Source organism: Herpailurus yagouaroundi, unplaced genomic scaffold (assembly GCF_014898765.1).
Source record: "Herpailurus yagouaroundi ecotype Mexico unplaced genomic scaffold, PumYag 187, whole genome shotgun sequence".
NCBI classification, from domain to species: domain Eukaryota; kingdom Metazoa; phylum Chordata; class Mammalia; order Carnivora; family Felidae; genus Herpailurus; species Herpailurus yagouaroundi.
In genome coordinates this window covers 205,409-231,529 of record NW_024412418.1, presented here as the reverse complement: position 1 = coordinate 231,529, position 26,121 = coordinate 205,409, and the positions used below count along the sequence as shown (strand labels likewise).

At 56.4% G+C, this 26,121-nt stretch overlaps 1 protein-coding gene and 1 long non-coding RNA gene across 3 annotated transcripts in view; one reads left to right on the top strand and one right to left on the bottom strand.

Annotated features, from left to right (window-relative positions):
- The window catches only part of FADS2 (fatty acid desaturase 2), a 32,507-nt gene extending 6,386 nt beyond the window's left edge, over positions 1-26,121 (top strand). The window contains exons 2-12 of one of the 2 annotated variants that reach the window (XM_040494920.1): positions 2,375-2,485; positions 4,199-4,396; positions 4,522-4,623; positions 9,904-10,029; positions 17,792-17,852; positions 18,246-18,322; positions 23,819-23,916; positions 24,200-24,296; positions 24,517-24,596; positions 24,982-25,107; positions 25,436-26,121. In XM_040494920.1, coding sequence (XP_040350854.1) covers positions 2,375-2,485; positions 4,199-4,396; positions 4,522-4,623; positions 9,904-10,029; positions 17,792-17,852; positions 18,246-18,322; positions 23,819-23,916; positions 24,200-24,296; positions 24,517-24,596; positions 24,982-25,107; positions 25,436-25,487 — 1,128 coding nt within the window. In that variant the 3' untranslated portion in view covers positions 25,488-26,121. The remainder of the gene's footprint in view (positions 1-2,374; positions 2,486-4,198; positions 4,397-4,521; positions 4,624-9,903; positions 10,030-17,791; positions 17,853-18,245; positions 18,323-23,818; positions 23,917-24,199; positions 24,297-24,516; positions 24,597-24,981; positions 25,108-25,435) is intronic. The other variant, XM_040494922.1, reaches the window with a different exon arrangement.
- Positions 20,292-23,819, bottom strand: LOC121043318 (uncharacterized). Its single transcript, XR_005796786.1, has 2 exons — positions 22,785-23,819; positions 20,292-21,123 (listed from the first exon to the last, which is right to left on the bottom strand). It is a non-coding gene; the product is annotated as an uncharacterized LOC121043318 (long non-coding RNA).

Genomic DNA, 26,121 nt, shown 5'->3' with positions numbered 1-26,121 from the left:
AGCATCACATCTCTGCTCTGAAAATATACTTGATCTGAGCCCTTTCTGTTCAGCTAGTGGGGCATGGACATTTTTTTTTTTCCTCCAAAACTGCACAAAGTGTGGCTTTGTAAGTCTGTTCTAGATACAAATGGAATAAAGACTGGGCAAAAAGACTTGATGCCAGGGATGCAGTGAGGGAGCGGGAGAGGCCTGGCGATTGCTGTCGTGAATACCTGTATTTTCTCAACCAAGATCGCAACATTTTGCCACTTTTGCATTTCCCCTCTTTTTTTTTTTTTTTAACGTTTATTTATTTTTTGGGGACAGAGAGAGACAGAGCATGAACGGGGGAGGGGCAGAGAGAGAGGGAGACACAGAATCAGAAACAGGCTCCAGGCTCTGAGCCATCAGCCCAGAGCCTGACGCGGGGCTCGAACTCACGGACCGCGAGATCGTGACCTGGCTGAAGTCGGACGCTTAACTGACCGCGCCACCCAGGCGCCCCTGCATTTCCCCTCTTAATGCGCGTGCGATTTTCTTTGCAACCTCGGCCCTAGATTCTTCACCACCTCCCCCTAAGAATAATCACAATGCTTTTGCTGCTATTAAGAAAACTAATAATAACTCCTTAATGTGATCAGATGTCCGGCTCATATTCAAATTTTCTCATTCAACTCCCAAAATGTCTTGGAAAACGGTTTTTTTTTTCTCCCCTTCCCCCTCCAAATATGAGCCTTTCAAATCAAGCATTGCTGATTTTTAAAAAGAATTTTAAAAAAAATTTTAAAAAGATTGCTTTTTAAAAATAAATGTTTCTTCATTTAAAAAAATTTCTTTAATCTTTATTTTTGAGAGAGAGACAGAGTGTGAGCAGGGGAGGAGCGGAGAGAGAAGGAGACACAGAATCCGAAGCAGGCTCCGGGCCCCGAGCTGTCGGCACAGAGCCCGACACGGGGCTCGAACTCACGGACCGTGAGATCATGACCTGAGCTGAAGTCGGACGCTCAACCGACTGAGCCACCCAGGCGCCCCAAGCATTGCTGTTTTTATATCTTTTTGTCTTATCTTTGTCGGTTTTTAAAAATCGAAACACCCACCTCCCAACACGCACACGCACACGCACACGCACACTTTTTTCTCCACTACGGTGACATTTCTGATGATTTCTCATGGCGTCATTCTAGTCCCCTGCCCTGCAATGTCTCAGTTTGGTTCACTGCAGGGTAAATGTTGTTGACCACTGGGACAGCACGTTGTAGCCCACGAGGGGGACCTGATGCCAGCTCACCTCTAATGGAACTGCTGCATCTGTTATGAGGTGGCTTAGATAATAATGTACGTAACAGAGGGGCGCCTGGGTGGCTCAGTCGGTTAAGCGTCCAACTTCGGCTTGGGTCATGAGCTCATGATTCGTGGGTTCAAGCCCCCCACGTCGGGCTCTGTGCTGACAGCTCAGCTTCGCACAATCTGCTTCGGATTCTGTGTCTCCTCTCTCCGCCTCTTTTCCACTCGTGCTCTGACTCTCTCTCAAAAAATAAACATTAAAAAATAAAAATAAAAAAGTAATGGACATAACAGAAAAAAACCTGGAGAAAAGGAACTAAAATATTAACGATGGTGCTCACCGTCTGGGTGGTATTTATTTTTCTCTTTATTCTTCTGTACATTCCTTAAATTTGCCCAAACTAGGCATGCTATTACTTTATAATCAGAATTACCATAATATGATGGTATGATATTACAATATTATTTTTTTATTTTAAAGGCAATGTATCCGTGTTAGAGAAAGTTGGGAAAATAATGAAATAAACTTAACACGTAATAGTGTAAGGCTTCTCCAAGGTTTTTTTTCATAATTTCAGTAATTATTTTCATACTTTTTCAAATTACGAAAACTTTTTTTATTTTTTCAGAAATGGTTTTCACCTAGTTCTGTAATTGTGTTTGGTTTGACGTGATCTCCTGAGCACGTTTTCTGTGTCGTAGCAGGCTCCAGCCCGGTGCTGTTGGCGGCTAGCCAGGTGCACAGCCTGGTGGGTGGTCCAGGCACCCCTTGGAGGGATTCTACGGAGAATCTCATCCTTCCTGGGCTCTGCCCAGCTCTGTGCCCGCACAGTGCCTCTCCCTGGAGGGGCGCATTTTTCTGACTCACTCGGCGGCATCCTGAATGTCCGCATGCACCCTTGGTGAGCTCGGGGTGGCGACCCAGGCATGCCGCCGGTGCAGCTGGGCACAGAGGGATCTACCAAGATGAGGCTGGAGAGAACATTTAGGGCCAGGTCCCGGGAGGCCTCAATCAATGGCTAAGTGGGGACACAGAGAGCCGGTGCTGGTGAGCCCTTCCTTCCCTGGGTTGAGGCCCCCACTCACCACCTGCTTTCCTGCTCCCCAGGATGCCTTCCGAGCCTTCCACCGTGACCTTGATTTTGTGCACAAGTTCATGAAGCCTCTGCTGATCGGAGAGCTGGCCCCGGAAGAGCCCGGCCAGGACCATGGCAAGAATGTGAGTGTGCCCAGACCAAGAAAGGAAGGGAGGGTGTGTGGGGAGAGGGGGAGGTGCTCGCCCCAAGACCGAGAGTGCCGGGGTGGGCCAAGGGAGCTTTATGTCAGTCCAGAAGAGCCACTGCCCAATATCTGGGGTCAGAGAACACCCAGAGGCTCTGCAGTGAGCCCTCTCCTCTCGCTGCCAGCCTGGGCTGGCTCCCTACCTTCGAGTAATTCATTCCCCACCTCTTCACCTCCAGGGTCTCAGGTGAGCTAGGCTGGCACAGGGTCCTTCCTTCTTGTCCAGCCCCTGAACCCCCCTTCCCCTCCCCCCCCCCCACACCATTTTCTCTCTCCTTCCCTGGGAAATACAGGCCATTCCTTGTGCCCTTCTAAGGTCAACCTCCCTTCTGCCCTGGATCTCCACTGCTCTGCCCCTACTCTCCCCTTTCCCTCGAGGTCTGAGCGGGGAGATTGTCTTCACCCCTCCCTGGAGCTGACCTGGGGCTCCTTCCTCCCCCCTCCCCCCTGCACCGCAGGCAGGCGGCTTCTCTCCTCTCCACAGTGTCCTGTGGGTTCCCTCCTTCCTGGCCTTGCTTCTCTGGCCCCCACCTTGTTTCCCTGCTGCTTAAACGGTTGGCAGATTCTTCGACATTTATCACCCAGGCTCCCAAACCTGGCTTTCTCCATGCACGCCCCGCCCCATCTACCCTTTCAAAGCACCCTCTCTCCTTCCCTGCCTGCCCTACCCCTGCCTCCCAGCCCCCTTCTGTCTCCCAGTCACGTTCGTTTCCCCAGAGCCACCCCCAACTCCTCCCTGGTCTCCGGGGCCCCACATCCCCAGTGCCCATCAGGTGTCCTGCCTCCCTGAGCTGTCTGCTTTGTCTCCCCCACCGCAATCCCCTCAAGACTCGACAGAGTGCCCAGAACAAGTCAAGGCAGTGTCGGGGAGTGGGAAATGCAAGCTTGCATGTGCCTCTGTGTGTGTGTGTGTGTGTGTGTGTGTGTGTGTTAATATATACATATCCATAGCATCAACTTTACCATTTTAACCGTTTTTAGATGCACAGTTCAGTGGCTTTGAGTGCATTCAAACTTTGTCATGCAAACTTTACCACCACCCACGTCCAGAACTCTTTCCCCATTCCAAACTGCTACTGTCCCCGTTAGACATGAACTCCCCGGTCTCCCTCCCGCCAGCCGCGGTCAACACCATTCTACATTCTGTCTGTGATATGCCCGCTCCGGGTAACTCAGTTGAGTGGAATCATACAATATTTGTCCGTTGGCGTCTGGCTTAATATCACAGAGCACGATGTCTTCAGGGTTCATCCGTGCGGCAGCAGGTGTCAGATTCTCCTTCCTTTTTGAGGCTGAGTGATATTCCACTGTGTGGATGCACCACGTTCTCCACTGATGGAGGTCTGGGTTGCTTCTGCCTTTGGCCTTGTGAATAATGTCACTGTGAACACGGTGTGTACAAGGCAGGCTTTTGAGTCGAGTCCTTTCTCCTCTACTCGACTGGCTGTGGCCACACGGTGCGGTCCCCAGGGCTGCGGAGGCCCAGGCGGGTGCCGTGGAGGCCCCTGATGCGGTGCACGGTGGCCGGGCTCCCTGGGGTCACAGGCTTGTGGATCGGCCCCTCTGGCCACCGCTTCTCTGGGCCAGAAGACGTCGGTCCCCTCCAGAGCAGCCAGGTGGCCGACACCTTCCCTGTGCTCTTGTTCAACAGTCCCAGATCACGGAGGACTTCCGGGCCCTGAGGAAGACCGCTGAGGATATGAACCTGTTTAAGAGCAACCACCTGTTCTTCCTCCTCCTCCTGGCCCACATCATTGCCATGGAGAGCATCGCCTGGTTCACCATCTTTTACTTTGGCAATGGCTGGATTCCAACCGTCATCACGGCCTTTGTCCTTGCTACCTCTCAGGTGAAGTGTGACACCCTCACCGGTCACCGGAAGCCCCCGCCCCAACAGCCCCCCTCCCCCGCCTCCAGCTCACAGAGGCCGGTTACGGGTGAAAGCTGGCACTGTGACAGCATCTCTCTCCCCAGGCCCAAGCTGGGTGGCTGCAACACGATTATGGCCACCTGTCAGTCTACAAGAAGTCCACATGGAACCACTTCGTCCACAAGTTCATCATTGGCCACTTAAAGGTAAATACCAGCAGCCCTGGGCGTCCACCCATCAGTCAGCGGTTGGCACGGCACCATCTCACTTTGTGGAAGCCAGGTCTCCCCTTGGATCGGTGGCCGTGGCCACAGGGTAACGAGGCAGAGCCACCTGTGAGCAGTCTCTTCCCACCGGGCTGCTCTGGGCTCTGGGACTGAGCACATCCTGCATTTCTCTGACCTTCCGAGCCCTGTCTCCATATTAAATTAGACCCACAAAACCAGCAAAAAAAAAAAAAAAAAAAAATCCCAGAGGGCAGGTGTATCCTGCTTTTGTATATTGACTCAATCGATTATATTGTTTACTCCTTATCTAAAGCCTTATCTAGTAAATTCCTTTTAATCTCGAAGGGAGATATTGTCATAGAAGTCTTTAGATAAAGGACATCAAATAGCGTGATGATCAGCTGAGCCCAAGGGCCAGTGCTGTTTATTTTTTATTAAAAAAAATTTTTTTTAATGTTTATTTACTTTGGAGAGAGACAGAGCATGAGCAGGGGAGGGGCAGAGAGAGAGGGAGACAGAGTCCGAAGCAGGCTCCAGGCTCTGAGCTGTCAGCCCCGACGTGGGGCTTGAACCCACAGTCATCGAGATCATGACCTGAGCCGAAGTAGGAGGCCCAGCTCACTGAGCCACCCAGGCGCCCCGGGCCAGTGCTGTTTAAAGCTCATGAGTAAATAGGTCCTCCTTTCTCACCTCCTTGCAGATGAGGGGGTGTCCCCACAAAGCTTTACAGTGAGGCAAGTTGAGAAGAGGACAGGCTGGCCTTGCCCGTGACCTTGTGCTCATTTGATAGCCGTATGTCCTTGGTTTTGGAAATAAGTCCTTGCCAGCTCATTCTGAAACAAATCATCCCCCACTCAGCCCTTCCCCAGCAGCCCCCAGCTGCTCCCTAAGAAAGGCTGTGCCCTAAACAATTCCATCCCTCCTCACCCTGGCGTGGGAAGAGCTACATGTGTGGATTAAGCATGTGTCCCTGCAACTCAGGCTGCGCGGAGCCCTTGGCTTGTCGGCTGCGGGTCTGGTTGGGGGTGAACTGGCAACGAACTAGTAACGAGTTCCACAGCAGCTTGCCTCGCCCTGAGCCTGAAGGGGCCTGAGAACCTGGTTTCTTTCCAAACATTCAGGGGGGAAGGGAGAGGGTGCGTATAGTGGAGCGCTTTGTTTTGTTTTATACTCTCTCCTGCTGGAGAAAACCCTCCTCCGTATTGGAAAGTAACATTTCACTCCCAACCGGTGTCAGCCCCACACGCTTAACAAAGATGGGCCGGGCCGCCGTGTCCTGTTTCCAGACGCCGGGTGGGAGCCGGGAGGGAAGGCCTTTCCTGCCTGATGTCCCTCGGTCTTTGAAGGGCCCTGGAGCCTCGCTCTTACGTCAGATGGAAGACGAGGCCAGGACAGAGGACATGAGTTCATGAAATCAGAACCCTGGCACAATGGGCAGAGGTCGGGGACATGGGTTCCGCTCGTGCCTCGCCAGCCCTCCGCTAACCGTGTCCTTCCGGCTGTGTCTAGGCTAGTGGCACAGGCATGCAGTTCACCCCAGGGTGCTCTGGAGCCAGGAGGGTAACGGCTTGCCTGAAATCGTTCGGGCACCCTGTAGTCACACAGCGGCAGACAAGTCTTGTAGGCCCACCTGTTCGTCTGGTCCCTTTGCTGGGAAAAAAGGGGGCTGGCTGCAGGGAGGTCCCCAGGTGCCCTGCCACTTGGATGTTTTAGCACAAGCCGGTGAGGACGGAGAACGGCGGGCCGGGAGCCTCGAGGAGCTGGGACCTGATCCTTACTGGCACCGTGCTGTGCTCCAGGATTCCAGTGTGAGCTCCCCACATCCCGAGGGCCCCCTCTCCTTCAGCCCTGTCACTTCCAGTGGACAAGAGTTCTGAGCCATCACGCCTCTGTTGAAAACCCTTTATTTGTTATTTAAAAAAAAATTTTTTTTTTTTGTAATGTTTATTTTTGAGTGACAGAGCATGAGTCGGGGACGGGCAGAGAGAGAGGGAGAGACAGAATCCGAAACAGGCTCCGGGCTCTGAGCTGTTGGCACAGAGCCCGACACGGGACTCAAACTCACGGACCATGAGATCATGAGCTGAGCTGAAGTCAGACACTCAACCGACTGAGCCACCCAGGCACCCCTGTTTAAAACCCTTTAATCGGTACTCTGCATCTGGAGATGGAAACCAGAAAACCGGCAGCCTTTTCAGTACATCATCTCGGGCCACCAGGACTAGGGTTAAGGCGAGGGAGGCACTTGCCTCGCGCACACAATTTCGGGGGACACCAAAAGACTCAGTAATCGACATTTGAATATGTTTTTTTAAAAAACGAAATTAATGCAAAAAACTTGCCCATGAACAAAACTTGCCCATGCACACAATTTCGGGGGACACCAAAAGACTCAGTAATCGACATTTGAATATGTTTTTTTAAAAAACGAAATTAATGCAGAAAACTTGCCCATGAACAAAATAGCAGCATTTTAAAGAAAGGTCAGGGCTGTGCTGAGCCATATTGGAACCTGAGACAAAAGGGAGGAAAGATCTGGGGCGGCACCCGGGTGGCTCAAGTTGGCTAAGCGTCTGACTCTTGATTTTGGCTCAGGTCACGGTCTCGCGGTCCGTGGGTTCGAGCCCCGCGTCGGGCCCTGTGCTGATGGCTTGGAGCCGGGGGCCTGCTTCAAGTTCTGTGTCTCCCTCTCTCTCTGCCCCTCCCCTGCTCGCGCTCTGTCTCCCTGTCTCTCTCTCTCAAAACTAAATCAACATTTAAAAAAATGAAAAATAAAGGGGCGCCTGGGTGGCTCAGTCGGTTGGGTGGCCGACTACAGCTCGTGTCATGATCTCGCGGTCTGTGAGTTCGAGCCCTGCACCAGGCTCTATGCTGAGAGCTCAGAGCCTGGAGCCTGCTTCCGATTCTGTGTCTCCCTCTCTCTCTGCCCTTCCCTGCTTGCTCTCTGGTCTCTCTTCTTCTCAAAAATAATAAACATTAAAAAAATAATAAAAAATGAAAAAAAAAAAAAAAGAAGAAGGTGAGGCGAACCAAAAGTAGATCCAGAAACTCTTGTTGATGCATTTGCTTGCTTCATTACAGCCAGGGGTACACGTTTTTCCTTTTCCCTCAGTCTCTGATATAGCTCGACCCCGGGATTACTGGCCGCGATCCTGGGTCTCCGACTCAACCGAAGGGCTTTTGGCTTCTGGAACAGTCCACACCACCCCTTCCCCGACCCTCAAGGCCTGCCCCCAGCCTCCTCCCTCTGTCTGGAAAGCACCTGTCACTCACTCTGCCAGGCCCCCTCCTGCCCAGCCTGCAGAGAGAGCCAGTCCCCTCCTCCTGCAGGTTTGCTTCTCTTCCTGGGCCCCATCTCAGTGTGCTAGGGTGCCTTCCTCTCCTTCCCTAGTCAGGGGCTTGCCTCTGGATCGCTCTGCCTAGTGAAGAATGGAAAAGAATCACAGCAGGGGAACAGCAAGGTCAAACAACATTTTGTCTCTGATCTGCCCAGAGAGTGAGATAGCTCTCGGGCAGTCGGGCAGTCGGTCACTGAGTCATCCCCGGTGGCGGTGGCGGGGGAGGGGGGGCGGTTTCGCAGTTCAGCCTTCTTTCTTTCACTTATTCATTCAACAAACATCGCTGGGTTGGTGTATCCTGAACAGCATGGCTTGCTCCTCAATTTCTTTGTGCCAGAGACTTTTCCATATGACCTTCCCCAGGAGTTGGGTTCCTTCCTTCTGGCTGGAAAGGCGAATGTGTCATCTGATTATCTGATTTCCCAGTCCTCTGAACTCTCACTCACTGTCTTTTTTTTTTTTTTTTTTGGCTCTGATGGGTTTTGAGACTCACCTGCTCACGGGTCTCCACAAAGGCTACAGCTGCGGGTGGCTGTGCCAGCCCATGGCTCTTAGTGTCCAGAGGTCGTGTGTGTGCCAAAAGTATCTTCCAAGTAAAATATTTGTTTTAGCAATGAGGCCTTTTTGCAGATGGCCGGACCCTTGGCCAAAGAGTTGATTGATCCAGAAGTAGTTCACCAGTAAAGAGACAATCATCAGGAAGGTCTTAATTTCCTTTTGTGGGCCACAGGGCAACTTTGGGGGATGGGCATGTCTCCAAAGTGTGGCAAGAGCTGGAGTTGGTGAGCCAGAACTTTCTGACCTTGCAGGACGTGCTTACCTAATGCTTCTTGTCTCTTAGAATCATGGTGTTATATTTACATATTAGAACTGGGAAGCTATTACCTGTTCCTGTTAGGGGTCATTTCTTAAATCCTCCTTCTGGCCTCCCGGGTGTGACCTCACCCCTCGGTACAGCAGCCTATCCGGCTGTCGGGTTGCCTCTTGCCGACGGCTTATGGTATGTGCTCAGATTTATGCAACCGTCGTTTGGGGGAACATCTTCATCACTCCCAAAAGAAACCTCAAAGCTCATGGCCACCCCCCTTCCAACCCCCTCATCCCTCCCTCCCATCCCCAACCCCAGCCCTAGGCGACCACGGCTCCTTCTATGTCTAGATTCTCTATTCCAGACCTTTCATATAAATGGAATCACGTACGTGGTCCTTTGTGTCTGCCTTCACCCACTTACCATGACGTTCTCAAGGCTCCCCCGCGTTGCAGCAGATATCCGTGCCTCACACCTTTTTATGGCGTGGCCAAACGGTATCCCGTCATGCGGATCAACTACGTTTTATTTATCCAGCCATCAGGCTGACGGACATTGGGTTGTTTCCACTTTTGGGTTCTTTTGAATAACGGGAACATCGGTGTCCAATTTTGTGTGGCCGTGTTTTCATTTCTCTTGGGTACCTGCCTCCGAGTGGGATCCCGGGCCAAAGAGTAGAGACCACTTCTTACCGTCTCCTGAAACAGAAGTGTTTCTCCTTGTGGAACGTGGCATGTGGGGGACATACAGAGGATGCGGTTGGGGGGGGGGAGGCTCACACCTGGTGCTGGTAGAGTCCAGAGGCCACCCCACACCTGCCAAGGCGCCCGCCTAGCACTAGCTGTCCTTGCCCGCCATCGCTGAAGGCGATGGGAAGACGGGCCTGGAGGGGTGGCATGGCTTGGCTCCACCCAGAAGTCCTGGCCTCTGGGGCCGCCCAGCGCTCTGGACTTAGTCCCGGCAGGACTGCATTCTGATGTTTGGGGGGCGGGGGGTGCCCAAGGCCCCGTGTATGATGGTGAAGTCAACCCTGAGCACTGGCGGTCCTAAGAACTGGTCCCCCCCCACCCCCCCGCCAGACAACTGTGCCACTCACCCCGTCTTCCCCCACAGGGTGCTTCCGCCAACTGGTGGAACCATCGTCACTTCCAGCATCACGCCAAGCCCAACATCTTCCACAAGGATCCGGATGTGAACATGCTGCATGTGTTTGTCCTGGGCGAATGGCAGCCCGTTGAGGTACGATGAAGGGTCAGTGTTGATGTGGGAAGTGTTTGGCCCGAGGGGGAACCAGGGAAGGAATCCTGCGGGTTGAATAGTCATCCAAACGCATCTGCATCTAATGCGTACGTGGAAACCTTTCCTGAATTACTCAAGCTGGAATTTCTGTGGCGTGGCCTCACATACAAATAACAGATCAGCTCCTTATCGGTGTTAGAGGCCTCTCTCCCTCCTGTGGGCTGGGGGAGAATGCTTCCTGGCTTGTTTCTTCCTGGGGGCAAGGGAAACCTGATTCCGGTTTCGCGGGGAGGCACAGTCCCAGGGCTCAGGCGCGGTCCCCCAAGATCAGCTCAGGAAGTCTTATTTGGAGAGTCAGTCCTCGATGCTGGGAGGGACCTTGGCCAACCTGCTTCACCATAGGTGACAAAGTGAGGCTCAGCGGAAGGAGGGGGTGTGTTCAGGATCACATGGGTTAGTGGCTAGTCTGGGACGAGGCCCCAGATCTGACAGCCAGGTCCTTTCCCTTCCACACTACCACACTGCCTTATTTTTATATTCGTTCCTTTTTTTTTATTATAAATCTAGAACTTACCCATTACAAGCATTTAAGTAGTACAGAAATACACCAAATGACAAAGCGAATCTCCTGTTACCTCCATTGTCCTCCTTTGCCCCAAAGATCTTACCCCTGAGGGTGACCCCTAATGACAACATAGCATATACATTCTTCCAGATTTCTTTTTTAGAAACCAAGATTAAAACTTAGACATTCTTGGGGCCCCTGGGTGGCTCCGTCGATTAAGTGTCTGACTCTTGATATCGGCTCAGATCCTGATCTCATAGTCATAGGATCGAGCCCCAAGTTGGGCTCCGTGCTGACAGTGTAGAGCCTGCTTGGGATTCTCTCTCCCTCTTTCCCTCTGCCCCTCCCCCACTCGTACTCCCTGGCATGCGTTCCCTCTCTCTCTCTCTCTCTCTCTCTCTCTCTCTCTCTCTTGTTCTTTCACTCTCAAAAATAAACTTTAGGGGTGCCTGGGTGGCTCGGCCTGTTAAACATCCAACTTCGGCTCAGGTCATGATCTCACAGTTCGTGGGTTTGAGCCCCGTGTCGGGCTCTGTGCTGACAGCTGGGAGCCTGGAGCCCGCTTTGGATTCTGTGTCTCCCTCTCTCTCTGCGCCTCTGCTGCTCACACTCTGTCTCTCTGTCTCTCTCTGTCTCTCTCTCTCAAAAATAAATAAATGTTTAAAATAAGAAAGAAAGAAAGAAAGAAAGAAAGAAAGAAAGAAACTTAAAAAAAAAACAAACGACAAAGTAAACAACCTTAGACATTCTATCCTGCCCCTTGCCACCTTACCAAACATGGACCCCTTTCTGGGAGTCCCAAGTGCATCAGCCTTCGCCGGGGTCTGGCCAGTGCTCTGGTGTATTTCTATACCATAACACAACCCATGCTATTTTATAAGACAGGAAAATACATTACTAATTCTCAACTTCTCTTCTCTAGGGTTTAATTTACAAAAAAAAAAAAAAAAAATCTACATATGCTTTGCTGTTTGTAAATATGGTGGTGAGATGAGTTTAGGAGATTTTTTCGTTGTTCTTGTACAGCTCATAAGCGTCACGCTGCCGTGCACAGAGTAGGGACTCCGTAAGCATTTGTCAAGAGACGCGCATCAAGGAAGGAGAGGGGCCTGGGATTCCCAGCGGTGCTGTGGTGTTCCCGACGATATTGGCATCCAAGCCTCGGAGCAAGGAAGGGAGAGAGCCTGTTCCTCCAGTTCTGGCTCTCACCCTGTCTTTCCCATTTCAGTTCCACCCAAGAGAACATCTGAGCAGAAACATGGGTTTTCCGTGGCATGGTCAATGCAGAGGAAATTAGCCCAAGTTCAGTGCTTTGGAAGCGAGGAGCCTCTCTGGCCAGGCAGGGACTATATTCTCTGCCGAAGCACAAGCTTGCCCTGTTTCTTCTAGGAAACAGTTTGCTAGCTTTGATGTGAGGTGTCCGGATAGCGGGGCCGACGAACTTGGGGCCTCGATGAGTGAAGACAAAGGCTTCCCTTTCTCCCTGAGGCTTCATGTTGTAGAGTCCTCGGCTGTCCTGCCAGATGCTCTCTGTGTCCCTAACAACACAAATCCAGTCTCACCAGCTCTGCTGGCAGGAAGCCTTTTTTCCTCTCCGTGTGGTGGCCAGGGAAACCTCTTTCAACATCTCGTCTCCGTAGACACTTCTGGAACACCAGCTTTGGGGCAGGTGCTGGGGAGGGAAGGTTCGGGGATCTGGTTATCGGATGGCCGGTAGCATTTGAGAGACCACAGCCGGGGCCACGGGGGCTCTGTGGAAATCCTCTGCTTTGACCCACGTGTCGAGGAAAAGGCCAGATGTCTGCTGGGTTCCTGACCCAGCCGTGCCCCGGTGTCCACAGGACCCTGCTGCCCTGGAAGGGACCCTGGTGACCATGGGTCTGATGACATTGTCTCAGGCCGGGCCCACATACCACACACCCCACTCACCCCAGGGCCAGCCACCTGGCCCCAGATGGCCAGGTCTCAAGGTCTCTCTCTCTCTCTCTTTTTTTTTTAACGTTTATTCCTTTATTTTGAGAGAGAGGAAGTGGGGGAGGGGCAGAGAGAGAATCCCAAGCAGGCTCTGAGAACTCACGACCTCACAAACCGTGAGATCATGACCTGAGCCAAAAATCGAGTCAGAAGCTCGACTCGACGCCCCCAGGCCTTGGGATCTTGAGAAAGCCTCTGGCCTCCAGAGCAAGGAGGCTGGGGCTCTTATCTCCAGGCCCCGATAAACAGACCGGCTCCAAAGGGCTGCCCGGCGCGCAGAAAGGTGAGCAGGGTGGGCCTCTTAGTTATCTGCCTTCTGCTCTTCTTTATGACTTTCAGGAGGATTTTGTTCGTTTTATGTACCAAGATGTATTCATTTCTTCCCCTTCTGCAGATTCCTTTCATTTCTTTTATGCTTAGAAAGTTCTTAAAAAAAAAAAAAAAAAAAAAGATTTTAAATAATCTCTACACCCTATGTGGGGTTTGAACCCACAACCTCAAAATCAAGAGTTGCACACTTTACCGACTGAGCCGGGCAGGCACCCCAAGAAAGTTCTTCGTACATATTATTTTCAGCGTCTTAGGGCTTCACTTTGAATTATTTAACTTTGGCCGAAGAGGCTGTGGGTATGGCTGACGTCCCCCCTCCGCAGTTGTCTGGAGTCAGCCAGTTTTTTCTAGCACCACCCCTGTCAGCGCGCAAGGCCCTTCCCATGTGGCGACGACAGAGCGGGGTAAGGGGGGCTCCCCCAAGCCCTGCGCCTGGGCTGGGCTGTCTGGCCTCAGGCAGGACACCGTCTGCACGACTTGGGCGGCCTTCCATCCACCCTAGGCCCTTAATAACTTACCGTAAGCTCGTTAGCGGACTGACGTTCCGTTCCTGGGAAGAATTGACGTCCTCGTACTCGATCTTTCCATCCAGCAGTAAGCCGTCTTTCTCCAACTGCTCAAGCCTCTTTTTATTTCTCGTAGACTTTTCTTTATACGTCTCATGGGTGGCTCTTGTTCAATTTCATGCTGGATATTTTCCATTTTTGTTATTGGGGGTTTGCCAGGGTTCAGGGAAGCTGTTGATATTTGATTGTCATCTTAAGTCCAGCTGGTTGTCCACTCAGTCATCTTTGGGGTTTTTGGTGTTTTTTGTTTTTTTGTTTTTTTGGCTTTTAAAAAAATGTTTATTTCTTTATTTTGAGAGAGAGAACAGGGGAAGGGCAGAGAGAGAGGGAGAGAGAATCCCGAGCGGACTCTGCGCCGTCGTCCGCAGACCCCAACGCGGCGTCGGGGGGTGGGGGGGTTGGATCCCACAAACCGTGAGATCATGACCTGAGCCGAAATCAAATGTCGGACGCATCACTGACTGAGCCACCGTGGCGCCCCCCCTCAGGCCTCTTTGTGATTTGAGTTATCTCAGCTGATTGTTCTGAGTTTCCTGGGTAGACAATTCTATCCTTGAAAATAATGAAGATTTACTCTTTCTAATAGCTCCACACTCTTGTCTCTGGTTTGGGTTTTCTGACATTACTGGAACTTCCAGAACAGAGTTAAATAGCGGTGATGTCAGGGGCAGCCTTCGCTCAGCCATTTATCTATCTGTCGCATCCCGAGGGGAACGGTGAGGCCATTATCCCAGCTGTAAGAGGGCTTTCAGAAGCCATGAGTGTGCCTCCCCACCCGACATCCTCCTTTTCCGCCCATCTGGGACGGGGATGCTCTCCCTGCCCTGCCACCCGTCTGCACCTGCCCCTCCAGGGAGACCTTTGTGAACGGGCCGAGTGACCAGCCCTCCCTTGGAACAACCACGGCCCTCGTCTCGGGGCCCACGGACCGGGGTCTTGCCCTGCTGTGCATGCCCGGCGTGGCCACGTAGCTCATTTCTCTCTGTGAGTTTGCAGGTTCCCAGAGGCGGGGACTGGGCTTGGCGACAGCTCCCCTCCCCCAACCCCGAACGGACAAGGAAGGCCCTTGTTGTTCCTCAGACATTTTGTTCCAAAGCTGAAAAGTCCCCCGCACACGCCCCTGGCATGCACTCGGCCTGTAAACCAAGCCTGGCCCGTGGTCTGCGGAGGGGCTGGGCACAGGACGGTCAGCCCAGCCTGGGCAAAGCGGTAGGGACCTCCGGGAAGCCAGGCCACCAGAGCTGGCAGGGCTCCCCCTGCCCCTGCTTTTGTCCCCTAGGAGCCTCAGCTCGGGAATGCGTCAAAGGGAGCCCTGTGTGTGCCACCGTTTTGTCCTCTAGACCTCTGAGTGAAAGCACCCTCTGTCTTCTCTGCGTCTCACTTATGACAGCCCTGCCACCTGAGCTTTCTCCCTCCGTGTGACAAGGACTCTCCTGGAGGAGAGGAGGTGTGGAGGTCCCCCAGGCCCCGCACCCACTATGGGGGGGGGGGTTGCGGAGAGCAGACTCTGACTGAGTCGTGCGCCTAGCATCGGCCGAACACGGCATGCGACATATCGCTTAATCTTTGCTTAACCACGAGGCAGGAGCCCTCATCGTGCCCATTTCACGGATGGAAGAGCTAAGGCCAAGAGACCTGAAATAACTCGCTCGAGGGTGTAGCTAGAAAAGGCAGCAGCATCCAAACCCAGGCTGTCCTGCCCCCAGGCCAGTGCTCCTGGGTCCTACCAGAACCTGCCCAAGGTACCACCACCTGCTGGACATTAGGAAATGAGCTTGTGGGGCCACCCCAGCTCTCTGATGAGTTGAGATGCAGGGAGCAGGCACCTCCTCCCAGCTTCGTACGTTCTGACACCCTCTGCCTGCCTCCCCTGAGCCTGGTGCCCTACACGGCTAGATGCTGGCAATGAGCGGAGCCCGCAAGTCAGGCACACATCGCCAGACCGGGCGTGCACTCTGGTCGTCAGAGGGCCAGCCTTACCCTGCCAGACGGTCCTGCCCCTGCTCCAGCTGAGGTCACCGAGATGGGAACGTGCAGTGATGTGCGGTGACGTTTTGTTGTGCCACCGCACGCCACACGTGTAGCTGTGACGACAGCTCATGGTTCCATTCGCGGTCCCGAAGTCCCATTATATCCGCTTCGTGTGCCGGTCCCTCAACAGCCCTGGGATGTGCCCATCAGACCCCCCCCCCTCGATGAGTGAGGAGCCCAAAGCTCATGACAGGGCAGGGGAGGGTGTGTGTGAAGCAATTTGCTCAAATACCGAATTGTTTCCGAATCCCGAGCCCCTGCCTCCCTAAGCCTGGGGACCCAGGGTCGGACAGGGTCAGACAGCCGGGCCGGGGGCCAGGGACCCAGCAGCCAGTGGGAGCTGGGGGAGCGGCAGCCCATGTGATCTCTGTCACTCCCCAGAGGTCACCAGAAAGCGATGAAAACAGTGGCTTGCTACAGAAACGCAACATCAGCTGAATTCGCTGGTGCCACCCCTAAGTCCTTCTACGGGGACCTTCTGGTCTACCCACCTGGCTGGCCTGCCTTAAGGGTCACTTCCCGAGTGGAGTCTAACTAACCCGAGAGGGTCCTCCGGGCCTGGGGCCACCTCCTGGGATGACCTGTGGGGCCGAGATGTGATCGGAAGGGCCCCTGTCCCGGGCCGAGAAGCCTACAGACTCAGGCTGGGCCTGTGGGCCCATTTCCTGGCTTCTAGGAGGAGGTTAGAGCAGGATCCAGCGGCCCCTTCTGTAGGCTCTCCGGAACCCTGGACCACAGCATTCTCCCCCCACCCGTCAACTGGCCACTGAGGAACCTTCGAAGCCTGCCTCTGAAGCTTCCTTGGCTGGGACCTCTCCGAGGCCAGCCGCAGCCCTGGCCTTAGTGACTGTCCTCGTGTAAATGGCCACACTTTCTGGGGATGAGCGAGACCCTTGCCAAGGCACAGGAGGCCACACAGAACAAAGGGGTCACTTCTAGTGGTGCTTCAGCCAGATGTGTCATGACCAGGGCCCCTGGTGCCAAGACGCCAGTCCTGGGGACAGTCTGGGCTTCCTTCCCACCAGGGCCCCTTCTTTCAAGAGTCATGGGCCCTGCCTGTGAGTTTGACGGTCACTTTCCTCTCTCTCACCTGGAGATGGGGGCATTGGATGGCCAATATCTAGGGTCTCACCATCTGTAATGTGCTCTCCTCTCCTGACTGCAGTAAATAGGAATGATCGCCTTCCTCTGAAGGTGGATGGATCCAGGGAAGGGTGGGTGAGGGGCAGTGTCCCAGGGGCCAGCACCTGGCATTTACGCCCATGTTCTCATTGGCTCCTCTTAACGAACAGTGATTTGGGTGCCGAACAGGGCTCAGAGGGACTAAGTGATCTGTGCAGGTCTAAGCCCAGCCTCCCTGTGTGGCCCTGCAGCATCGGCACCAGGCCACTCTCTGAGCATCACCTTATGGTCTCAGTCCCCAAGGAGCGAGGTGGGCTGGTCTCCAGAGGACTGGACCCTAGAATTTAAGGGCTCCAGGGACCCCGTGGGGCAGTGGCTCGCCTACCGGCTCGTGCTCAGCACGGCCGAAGCAGCTATGTGCCCAGGCCCCAGCGTGGCCCTCCTCGTTCGGAGTGTCTGGGCGTCAGGGTGCCCTGGCTGGGACCAGGTGGCTAGACGTGGCCTCCTTGGCCTGCCGGCACCCTGAACAGAAAAGCATCCTCCTGGGGAAAGTGATTCGCTTTTGAAAATTGCAGGAGGCTCCAGGGAGGGAGCTGCTCCCACCCCAGTGACTGTTAACAATTCCCCTGGCCCTTACCTGGGTTCTCCCGGCTGCGGCGGGCTCTGGGGAGCTCCCCGGGATGCCCCGAGAGCTTTTCTCACCCTCAAAGGGGTGGAGGCTGTCCAAGGAGCTCCCTCTGTGGGTCCCCATGTGAGTCATTCAGTGGCACACTCACTCCACAAACATTTGTTTAGGGCTTGCCATGTGGGCTCCGAGTCAGCTTTCTTGGGCCAGATCCCAGCTGGGCCCATTTTCCGTGTGGCCTTCGGCAATGATTTGACCCAGGTGCTCAGAAGCACCAGCCTCCTGGGCTGGCAGAGGCGTGGGTGAGCTCAGGCCTGCAGGGGGTGAAGCTTGGGGTAGGCACCCTCAGCCCAGGCGAACCCGAGGAAACGGTGGCCACTGTTCGCCGGGGCAGCCAGGAGCCCCGAGGGCCAGAGGGGCTCAGCTTTGGGGGCCCAGGGTGCAGACTGACAGGAGAGGGGCGGTGGCCGCCGAGCGGTGGGGGGGGGGGGGCACGGGCGGCCGGAGCCTGGGGGTGATGGATGCTCATGCTCTCTCCGCTCCCCTCAGTACGGCAAGAAGAAGCTGAAATACCTACCTTACAATCACCAGCACGAGTACTTCTTCCTGAGTGAGTGCCGGGGCGCACCCCACAACCACACCCCACAAGGGCCATCTATCCGCTCTCACCCGACACCCCTTCGGACCCAGAAATTGCCCCCAAGCCTGTTAGAGCAGGAGGGGCCCCGGCAGTAAACGGCATCCCCAGCAGATGGCACCTGGCCCGTGATACGGATGGGGCACAGACCCAGGGTCCCGCACTCGGCGGGGGGGGGGGGAAGGGGGGGTCCCAGACGGAGGGGAGGGCGGGGTGGGGGTGGGGAGCGTCTGCTCCACCTCTGCTCCTCGGGCACAAGTCGCCACCTCTGCCTGTGAGCTGCAGGGCTGGGCCCCCCATTCAGGGCTCGGCCCGACTCCCGCCCCCGGACGGTCCAGGCTCTGAGCACCTCTGTTCTCCCCGCAGTCGGGCCACCACTGCTCATCCCTGTGTACTTCCAGTACCAGATCATCATGACCATGATCGCACGCAGAGACTGGGTGGTGAGTCAAGGGGTACAGCTGGCCAAGGGTGTGGGGGGCACACAGGGGCAGGTGGGCCCAGGGGCCTGCCCTGTCCCCCCTCGGGAGGGGGGGCTGTCTTGTCACTCTCAGGAAAGGACCTCCTTTGAGGCTCCCAGGAACCGAGGAGACCACAGCGCCCCAGCCTCACACATTTCCCCCCTACACACACACACACACACACACACACACACACACACAGCGGGGGCAGTGGGAGGCCACCGCTTTTGCAGAGCTCCCTCGGAAAGTTCCCAAAGGTGATGTGATGAGAGCCAGACTCGGGCCACCTGTCCACCGCTCCAGCCACTGCCTCCCGTGCAGCCCCGAGACCCCGTGAGCCAGGGCACACCATGCTCCGCGTGGTGAACAGAGAGCCGCCGGGCGCTGGCTCAGATGACAGGTGCATCCGGTTGCTACGGCCGTGCAAGAAAGGAGCACAGACTGAGTGGCAGCTGTGTCCCACCACAGAGGGGTCGCTTTCGCAGTTCTGGGGGCTAGCAGCCAGAGGTGGCGTGTTGGGGATGTAGATCCTTCCGAGGGCTGTTAGGGAGGACCTGGTCCCGGCCAGTCTCCTTGGCCTGTGGACAGCCGGGTCCCCTGTGGGTGTCTCTCATCGTCTTCCCTGTATGCACCTGTATCTGTGTCCAGATTCCCCTTGGCGAAGAATGCCGGTCACAGTGAATGAGGGCCCACCCTGTGGACCCCAGCTTAGCTGATGGCATTTGCAGCGACCCTAGCTCCAGACAAGCTCACGGGAGGCCCTGGGAGCAGGGTTTCAACGTACGCATTTTAGGGGGACACAATCCAGCCTGTCACATCGGGCTTGGCAGAATCTCCAGATTCTGCGTCCAGAGAGAGCCGTCCAGCGCGGCCCACGCCCCGGCCGTTGGCTTTACGTAGACGTGCAGGCGTGATTCTATGTACAAGGTTGATAGAATGACCCAGATGGAGCCATCCCCACTGGCAGAGCCTTGACTGTGGCAGAGTATGGCTCCCTGGGACTGGGAGGGGGCCCCTGCCCTGGAGGCCAAGTGGAGGCGCACGTAGGTATTGCTGGTCTTTTTTTTTTTTTTTTAACCCAGTTTCAAAAATTGAGAATATTAGACCCTTGAGAGTTTGGGACTTGCCCAGGGTGACACCAAGCGGGGGGGGCCCCCCGGGGGAGGGTCTGGCACTAGAACCCAGGCCCTGTGTTCTCCCCTTACATCAGCCCCCAGTCTCTCTCAAATACTACCTCTTGTTTCTATGGCATTTGAACGGCTTCCGAGTACTTTGCCTTAACCTCTCTCGTTGAAATTGTGAGACAGGGGCCACGCCTGTTGATTCTGCTAAGGTCCAGGGCTGGGACCCAGGAGGCGTTGGGGTGGTCCGGGAGGCAGTAGATTCTGGAAGTCTCTGCCAGCCCTGTGTTGGCAGAACCTGTACCGCCCGCTTCTGGGACATGAGATTTTTCCGGAAGCGAGCGTCTCATCAGTACTTACCGTGTTCCAGGAACAGTTCAGCGTGGCCACCTACATTATGTTGTTTTACCCTGGTTTATGAGTTAAATGGCACAGGCTGTAGGATTGGAGTTTCTGGGTCAGTTAAACCGTGGGAATTTGAACCCACACCTCCCGCCTGCGGAAACTGCTGTTTCCCTTGGGGACCCCGGGCTCTGGAAGGGATCACACAGCTGAAAAGGAACTTGAGCCCTGCCGTGTGGGGTTTCGCGGTGCTGCTGGAGGTATTTTTTTTTTTTAAGTCTATTTGTTTATTTTGAGAGAGGGGCAGGGGAGGGGCAGAGAGAGAGAGAGAGAGAGAGAGAGAGAAAGAATCCCAAGCAGGCTCCGTGCTGTCAGCACAGAGCCCGATGCGGGGCCTGAACTCACCAACCATGAGATCATGACCTGAGCTGAAATCAAGAGTCGGACACTTAACCAACTGAGCCACCCAGGCACCCCAGCTGCTGGGGGTATTTTAACCAGCTTTCATGGCAGATGACTCCTGCCTGAATATTTCCTTTTTTTTTTTTTTTTTACCGTCCTTGTTCCCCAAGGGACAAAGTACTTGATAAGGACAGCAGGAAAGGAAATGAGGCTACGTACCTCAATGGGATCAGGTGGCAGAACCAGGGGAATATGATAGGACCCCTCAGGGCCCTGCCCTTGACCCTGCTGGGGAGTCGGGTTCAAGCTGGGTGAGAGGGACCGGCCTCCAGCCTCGGGCTCCTTCTACAAAACAGGAGCTGACTGCGGTCAGGTCCGGTGCTGGGGATTCAGGGCAGTTAAGATCCAGGGCCACGCCTGGGGTCCATGACTGCACAGGGCATGGGACAGACTTGTGTCCTGCAGGGGCTTGGGGCAGTGGCTTGGGGCAGTGGTCCGCCGCAGGAGCGGTTCTGCTGGGCCAACTGGCAATATCTGGAGACATTTTTGGTGGTCACAACTCGGGGGAGACAGTGCGACTGGCATCTGGTGGGCACCTAGCCAGGGACGCTGCTAAACGTCCTGTCACGCACGGGTCAGGCCCCCGCGGTAGAGAGTTAGCCCCAAAGGCGGTCGGTCGTGTAGAGGATGAGAAATCCTGGCTTGGAGGGGAGGGCTTGAGACACTGTCAGAGCTTCAAGGAGAGAGGTGTTTACTCTCCAGCAATGTTGCCCATCACCATATCCTGGAGGTTCTGGGTCCGACGCCACGAGCCACTCCTGAGATTCTCTCCGTCCGCGTCCGCGTCCTACCACTGCTGGTTCTCCTCCCCGTGCTTCCCTGCCCCTGACACCAGTGGTCCTGTGGTCATGTGTCCCTCTGCACAAAAAGAAAGAAGCACGCACCTCATTCATATACATGTACTTTTTTTTTTTTTTAATTTTTAAAAAGTGTTTATTCATTTTTGAGAGACAGACAACGCGCTAGTCGGGGAGGGGCCGAGGGAGAGGGAGACGCAGACTCCGAAGCAGGCCCCAGGCTCCGAGCTGTCAGCACAGAGCCCCACACGGGGCTTGGACCCACAAACCGCGAGATCATGACCTGAGCCGAAGTCGGACGCTTAACAGACTGAGCTGCCCAGGCAGCCCCAATATACACGTACTTTCTACTGTACCACGAACACACACAAGAGATGAAAATGAACGTGATGGAAAAGTTGGAGCAGAACCCGGAATGCTCGCTTCTCCCACCGCCTTCAAGACCCCTCGCTGGATCCCAAGGTCGTGCCCTCCTGGCCTCCCAGCTGCTCCCCTCTGACTTTCCTGCTCAGCCGATGGCACCAGTGCAGGGACCAGCTGGGATTCCTCACGACCAACCAGTCCTCAGATGTGCCTGCCTCCACCTCCTAAATCCTTCTGGAATCTGTATCTCCTCCTTGGGACTGGGGGCCCTGCTTCGAGTCTCCATCACTTCCTGTCTCAGCTACCGAAATAACCTAACCCCTCCATCTCCAGTTGGCAGGGATCTATTTTAAGATTCAAATGGGACTGTGTTCTTCCGATGTGTAAACCTCTCAGGAGTTTTCTGTTGCCCGAGAGGTAGAAGTCAGTGTCCCAAGGCAGACGGGACCTGGTGTTGTCTCCTGCCCCCACGGCGAGCACTTGGGCTGTAGCACATGGGACGTAAGATCTGCATATAAACCCAGCCCCTGCCCCCCGCTCACCTCCCCACCCCCGCGCACCCCACCATCTCTCCTGTCTGGGCTTTTTTTCGTATTGTCTTTCTGCAAATGTCTCCTACAGTTCTTTGCTTGGCTGCCCTCTGGTTTGTCCCAGCCCAGCTCAGGCCCCTGCCTCCTAAGGAAGACCTTTCCTAAATCTGAGGATTGTGTCAGGACCCCACCCAGTGCTCCCCATTGCTTCTGTCACCTTCCATCCAGACGCGGGGCTCGTGAAGGACCTCCTTTTGCTCCTAGCACCCAACTCAGCCTCTGATAGAGAGGAGGCATTCAAGGAGGAGCCTAGCCGGACTGGGTGGCTCAGTCGGTTGAGCATTTGGCCTCAGCTCAGGTCATGATCTGGCGGTTCGTGAGTTCGAGTCCCGCGTCGGGCTCTGGGCTGACAGCTCAGAGCCCGGAGCCTGCTTCAGATTCTGTGTCTCCCTCTCTCTCTGCCCCTGCCCCGCTTGAACTCTGTCTCTCTCAAAAATAAACATTACAACGACAACAATAGTCAGACATAGGATGAGTTGGCCAAGCAGACGGGGAGAAGGAGCCTCCAGGTGGGTGCAGCCTGGACGCAGACCCTGGGCCAGGTCAAGAGACTGGCTGCATGAGGAGGCCAGGTCGGTGGGCAGGCATGTGAAGGGCCCATGCGCCCTACCCAGAGGCTAGGGTTTATCTAGTGGGGGACGGGGCGAGTGGTGGCTTTGGGGGTGGCAGTGTCATGATCCAAGTTGCGTGTTAGGAAGATCTCCATGGTGACAGTGTGCAGGGACTGGATTGGAGTCGTTCAGAGCTTATACTTGCACGCTTCACTTACTGTTGTAATACGTGGTCAACCCACGTCCAACCTCGGTGGGAGGTTCTCTCCCTGTCCTGCAGATGAGGACACAGAGGCACAACTGGATGAGTCACCCACAGCTATACAGAGCCAATGGTGGAGATGGGACTCACACAGGCAGCCCCACTTAGAGGCCGCGCTGAGTCTCTGGAGAGGAAAAGTGATGGGGGAGAGCAAACCGTGCAAAGGCCCTGGGGTGGGAATAAGCTGGGTCAGGGTGGCTGGAGAGAGAGTGGTCCCTGATCCTGCAGAGCTCTGCGGGAGAAACAGGTTCTGCTCGGGGCTGAGAAGGTGGCTCTGGTTGCCATGGTGCACGAGGAGAAGCAGGAGACCGATGGGAGGCATGCGGACTCGGGTCGGGTTGCAGCGAGGCAGTGGAGAGAGAGGGACCCGTTCCACAGAGCGCCTACCCGTGGGGCTGCCGTGGAGTGTAGAGCAGTGGGGACAGCCGAGGGAGGCACTTGCCCAGTGAGAGAAGACAAGCAAGCTTGCGATGCTGTTGTCACCTTGGCGAGGGGCAGGCCGGGAGAGGGGACAGGAGGAGAATCAAGTGTGTGGAGAGGACCAGCAGAGTCAGAGGCTGCTGGGAGGGCCTTTACGTGGAGGACGGACGGTATCGCTGGCCTTTGTCCTGCAGGGAAGGAGATCCCGGGTCCCAATGGGAGGACACGGCTGCAGGGCAGCTGTGGGGGCCAGTATATGCACCTTCAGAATCCCCGGGACCAGAAAGGGGCTGTTCCTTGGCTGGCGTCTCCTGCTCCCCGCCCTGTTTCTTTCCCTGAAGCAAAGCACCCAGGCCCCTCCTGCTACACACACATTCAGCATTTCCCCGGAAACAAAGACGGCCACCAGCCCTGTGCGAGCAAGCATCGCATCCTCCGCGGGCCTGGTGCCCCACGTCCCGAGGCCACCTTTGCCTAGTGCGGCGCGTCAGGGGCTGTGGGCACACGTGTGATCAGGATGCGGCCCCTGGGAGGACGGCTGTCCCACATCTCATCTCGTTCTCTGTGCAGGACCTGGCCTGGGCCGTCAGCTATTATGCTCGCTTCTTGCTCACCTACAGCCCTTTCTATGGCATCCTGGGGGCTGTCCTTTTCCTCAACTTCATCAGGTACCTGAGCTTGGCCTTGACAGGGCTTCGACACGGGGGGGCTCCGTGCGGAAGGGCTCAGAGCTCCCCACTTCCTGCCCTGGGCCCCACGACGTGGCGCCTCGGCAAGGGCCGTGGCTCACCCCCCCCCCCCCCCCCCCCCGGGGCCCCCCCCCCCCCCCCCCCGCCCCCGCCCCTGCCCCGGGCCGTCTGTGGCTAGGGGAGAGGCTCTCTTCCTGCCATGGCTGGGCCCCATGGGCAGCAAGACTCCGTGGCTCCTGCGCTGAGCCGGACTGTCTTCCAGGTTCCTGGAGAGCCACTGGTTTGTGTGGGTCACGCAGATGAACCACATCGTCATGGAGATCGACTGCGAGCCTTACCGTGACTGGTTCAGCAGCCAGGTGAGGGCAGCGGAGCTGGTCACCGGGGCCCCACGGCGTGTGCGGGTCCATTTCCCGGCCTCCAGAACTTGGCTGCCCCGTGCGCCCGGTGGGACCTCCCTGGGGCTGCCTGTGGCCTCCCACTGGGAGGGCTGAGGTCTCTAGGCAGGGCCGTGCGAGAGGGAGGGGTGGGCCTCACTCTCCCTTCCGCTCCTGGCCTCTCGCCCCCTCCCCTCTGCAGCTGGCTGCCACCTGCAACGTGGAACAGTCCTTGTTCAATGACTGGTTCAGCGGGCACCTCAACTTCCAGATCGAGCACCAGTGAGCGCGGGCGGGCAGGCGGGCCGGCGGGGAAGGTGGGTGGCACAGGGAGGAGGCCACCAGCCCCATTCGGGCTCGGGCAGCACCTCGGGGCGACCTCTCTCCCTCACCCTGGCCAGGCTCCCTCCAGAGCACCGAGCTCCGCAGCTGAGGTCAGGGAGGGGCTCGCTCTGCACCGGGGACGGCCACCCCTCACGTGTGGCCCAAGCTTTGTGATTCGAGAGCTTGTACCGGCAGCCTCCCTCCATCCTGTAAGCCCACAGGGCAGGGGGATCGATCCCTTTGCTGACAGGGGAGCCGAGGCCCAGCTGGGCCCCACCGCCCGAGTGCCGGCTCCTCTGGGGGCACAGCGGGAGAGCCCTCACCCTGGCCCTGCTCCCCCCAGCCTCTTCCCCACCATGCCCCGGCACAACTTCCACAAGGTGGCCCCGCTGGTGAAGTCTCTGTGTGCCAAGCACGGCATCAAGTACCAGGAGAAGCCACTGCTGAGGGCCCTGCAGGACATCATCAGGTAAGGGGGGGAGGCCACGGGTGCTGGGGCCCAGGGCCAAGACCAGCTATTGACAGCTGGGGACTGACCACAGCAAGGGGGCTGCGCCCTGCCAGAGCAGGCGTCCCCACCAGGCCACCTCCCTTACTAGGGATGGCCTGGCTTCTCTCTGGGCTGGCTGAGGACCTTCCCTTTGTCCTTCCTAGGTGGGGGGGGGGGGGGGGGGGGGGCCCCCCCCCCCCCGGGCGCCGCCCCCCCCCCCCCCCCCCCCGCGCCGGCGGGGGGGGGGGGGGGCCCGGGGGGGCCACCCCGCCCCTCCTGGGCCCTGACTGTCCCCTCCTCCTCCCAGGTCCCTGAAGAAGTCCGGGCAGCTGTGGCTGGACGCGTACCTCCACAAATGAAGCCTTTGGGGCGCCCACGGGGAAGGGGGAGCAGGTGGCAGTGCTGGCCACGGGGTGGGGGGTGGGCTTTTGTTCCGAGGGGTGTCCGCGAGGCCGGGGTACACGCTGGCCCACAGACCCCATTTTTGGTCTTTCTCTCGTTTTCCGTCTCCTCTTTCCCTTCACTTCTCGCCCTCATGGGGCTGCCCTCTTGTCAGGCGGCCCCTCCCCCTCTCCTCCCCGCCCCCAACCCCAGGAGCAGAGAGAGGTGCTCCGTCCCAGCCCCCACCTCCTGCCCCTAAACTTCTGTCGGGCCAGAGGTCCACAGATGCGGCCCGCGACACACCCGCCTCCCCAGCCTTGCTGCCTGGCCTCTGGGCCTCACGCCTCCTTTTCTGCCTCAGATGCTCTTGGGGTCCGTGGGGCGGGGTCCTCGCTGGGCGCGATGCTCTCCCCGGCCCTGCAGGCCCCGCCGCCTGTGTCAGCCGGTGTCAGGGAGCCTGTGTCCTCCTCGTTCCCGTCTCCCGCCCAGCCCACGCTGGGACCACCGGTGCTCGGGGCCTCCCTGCCGGTGCCACCTCTCTCCGGATGTCCAGGGTCCTGGCCCGCCTCCCGACTGCCTTTGCCTGAGCAGCGCAGCCAGCTCAGACCCCCC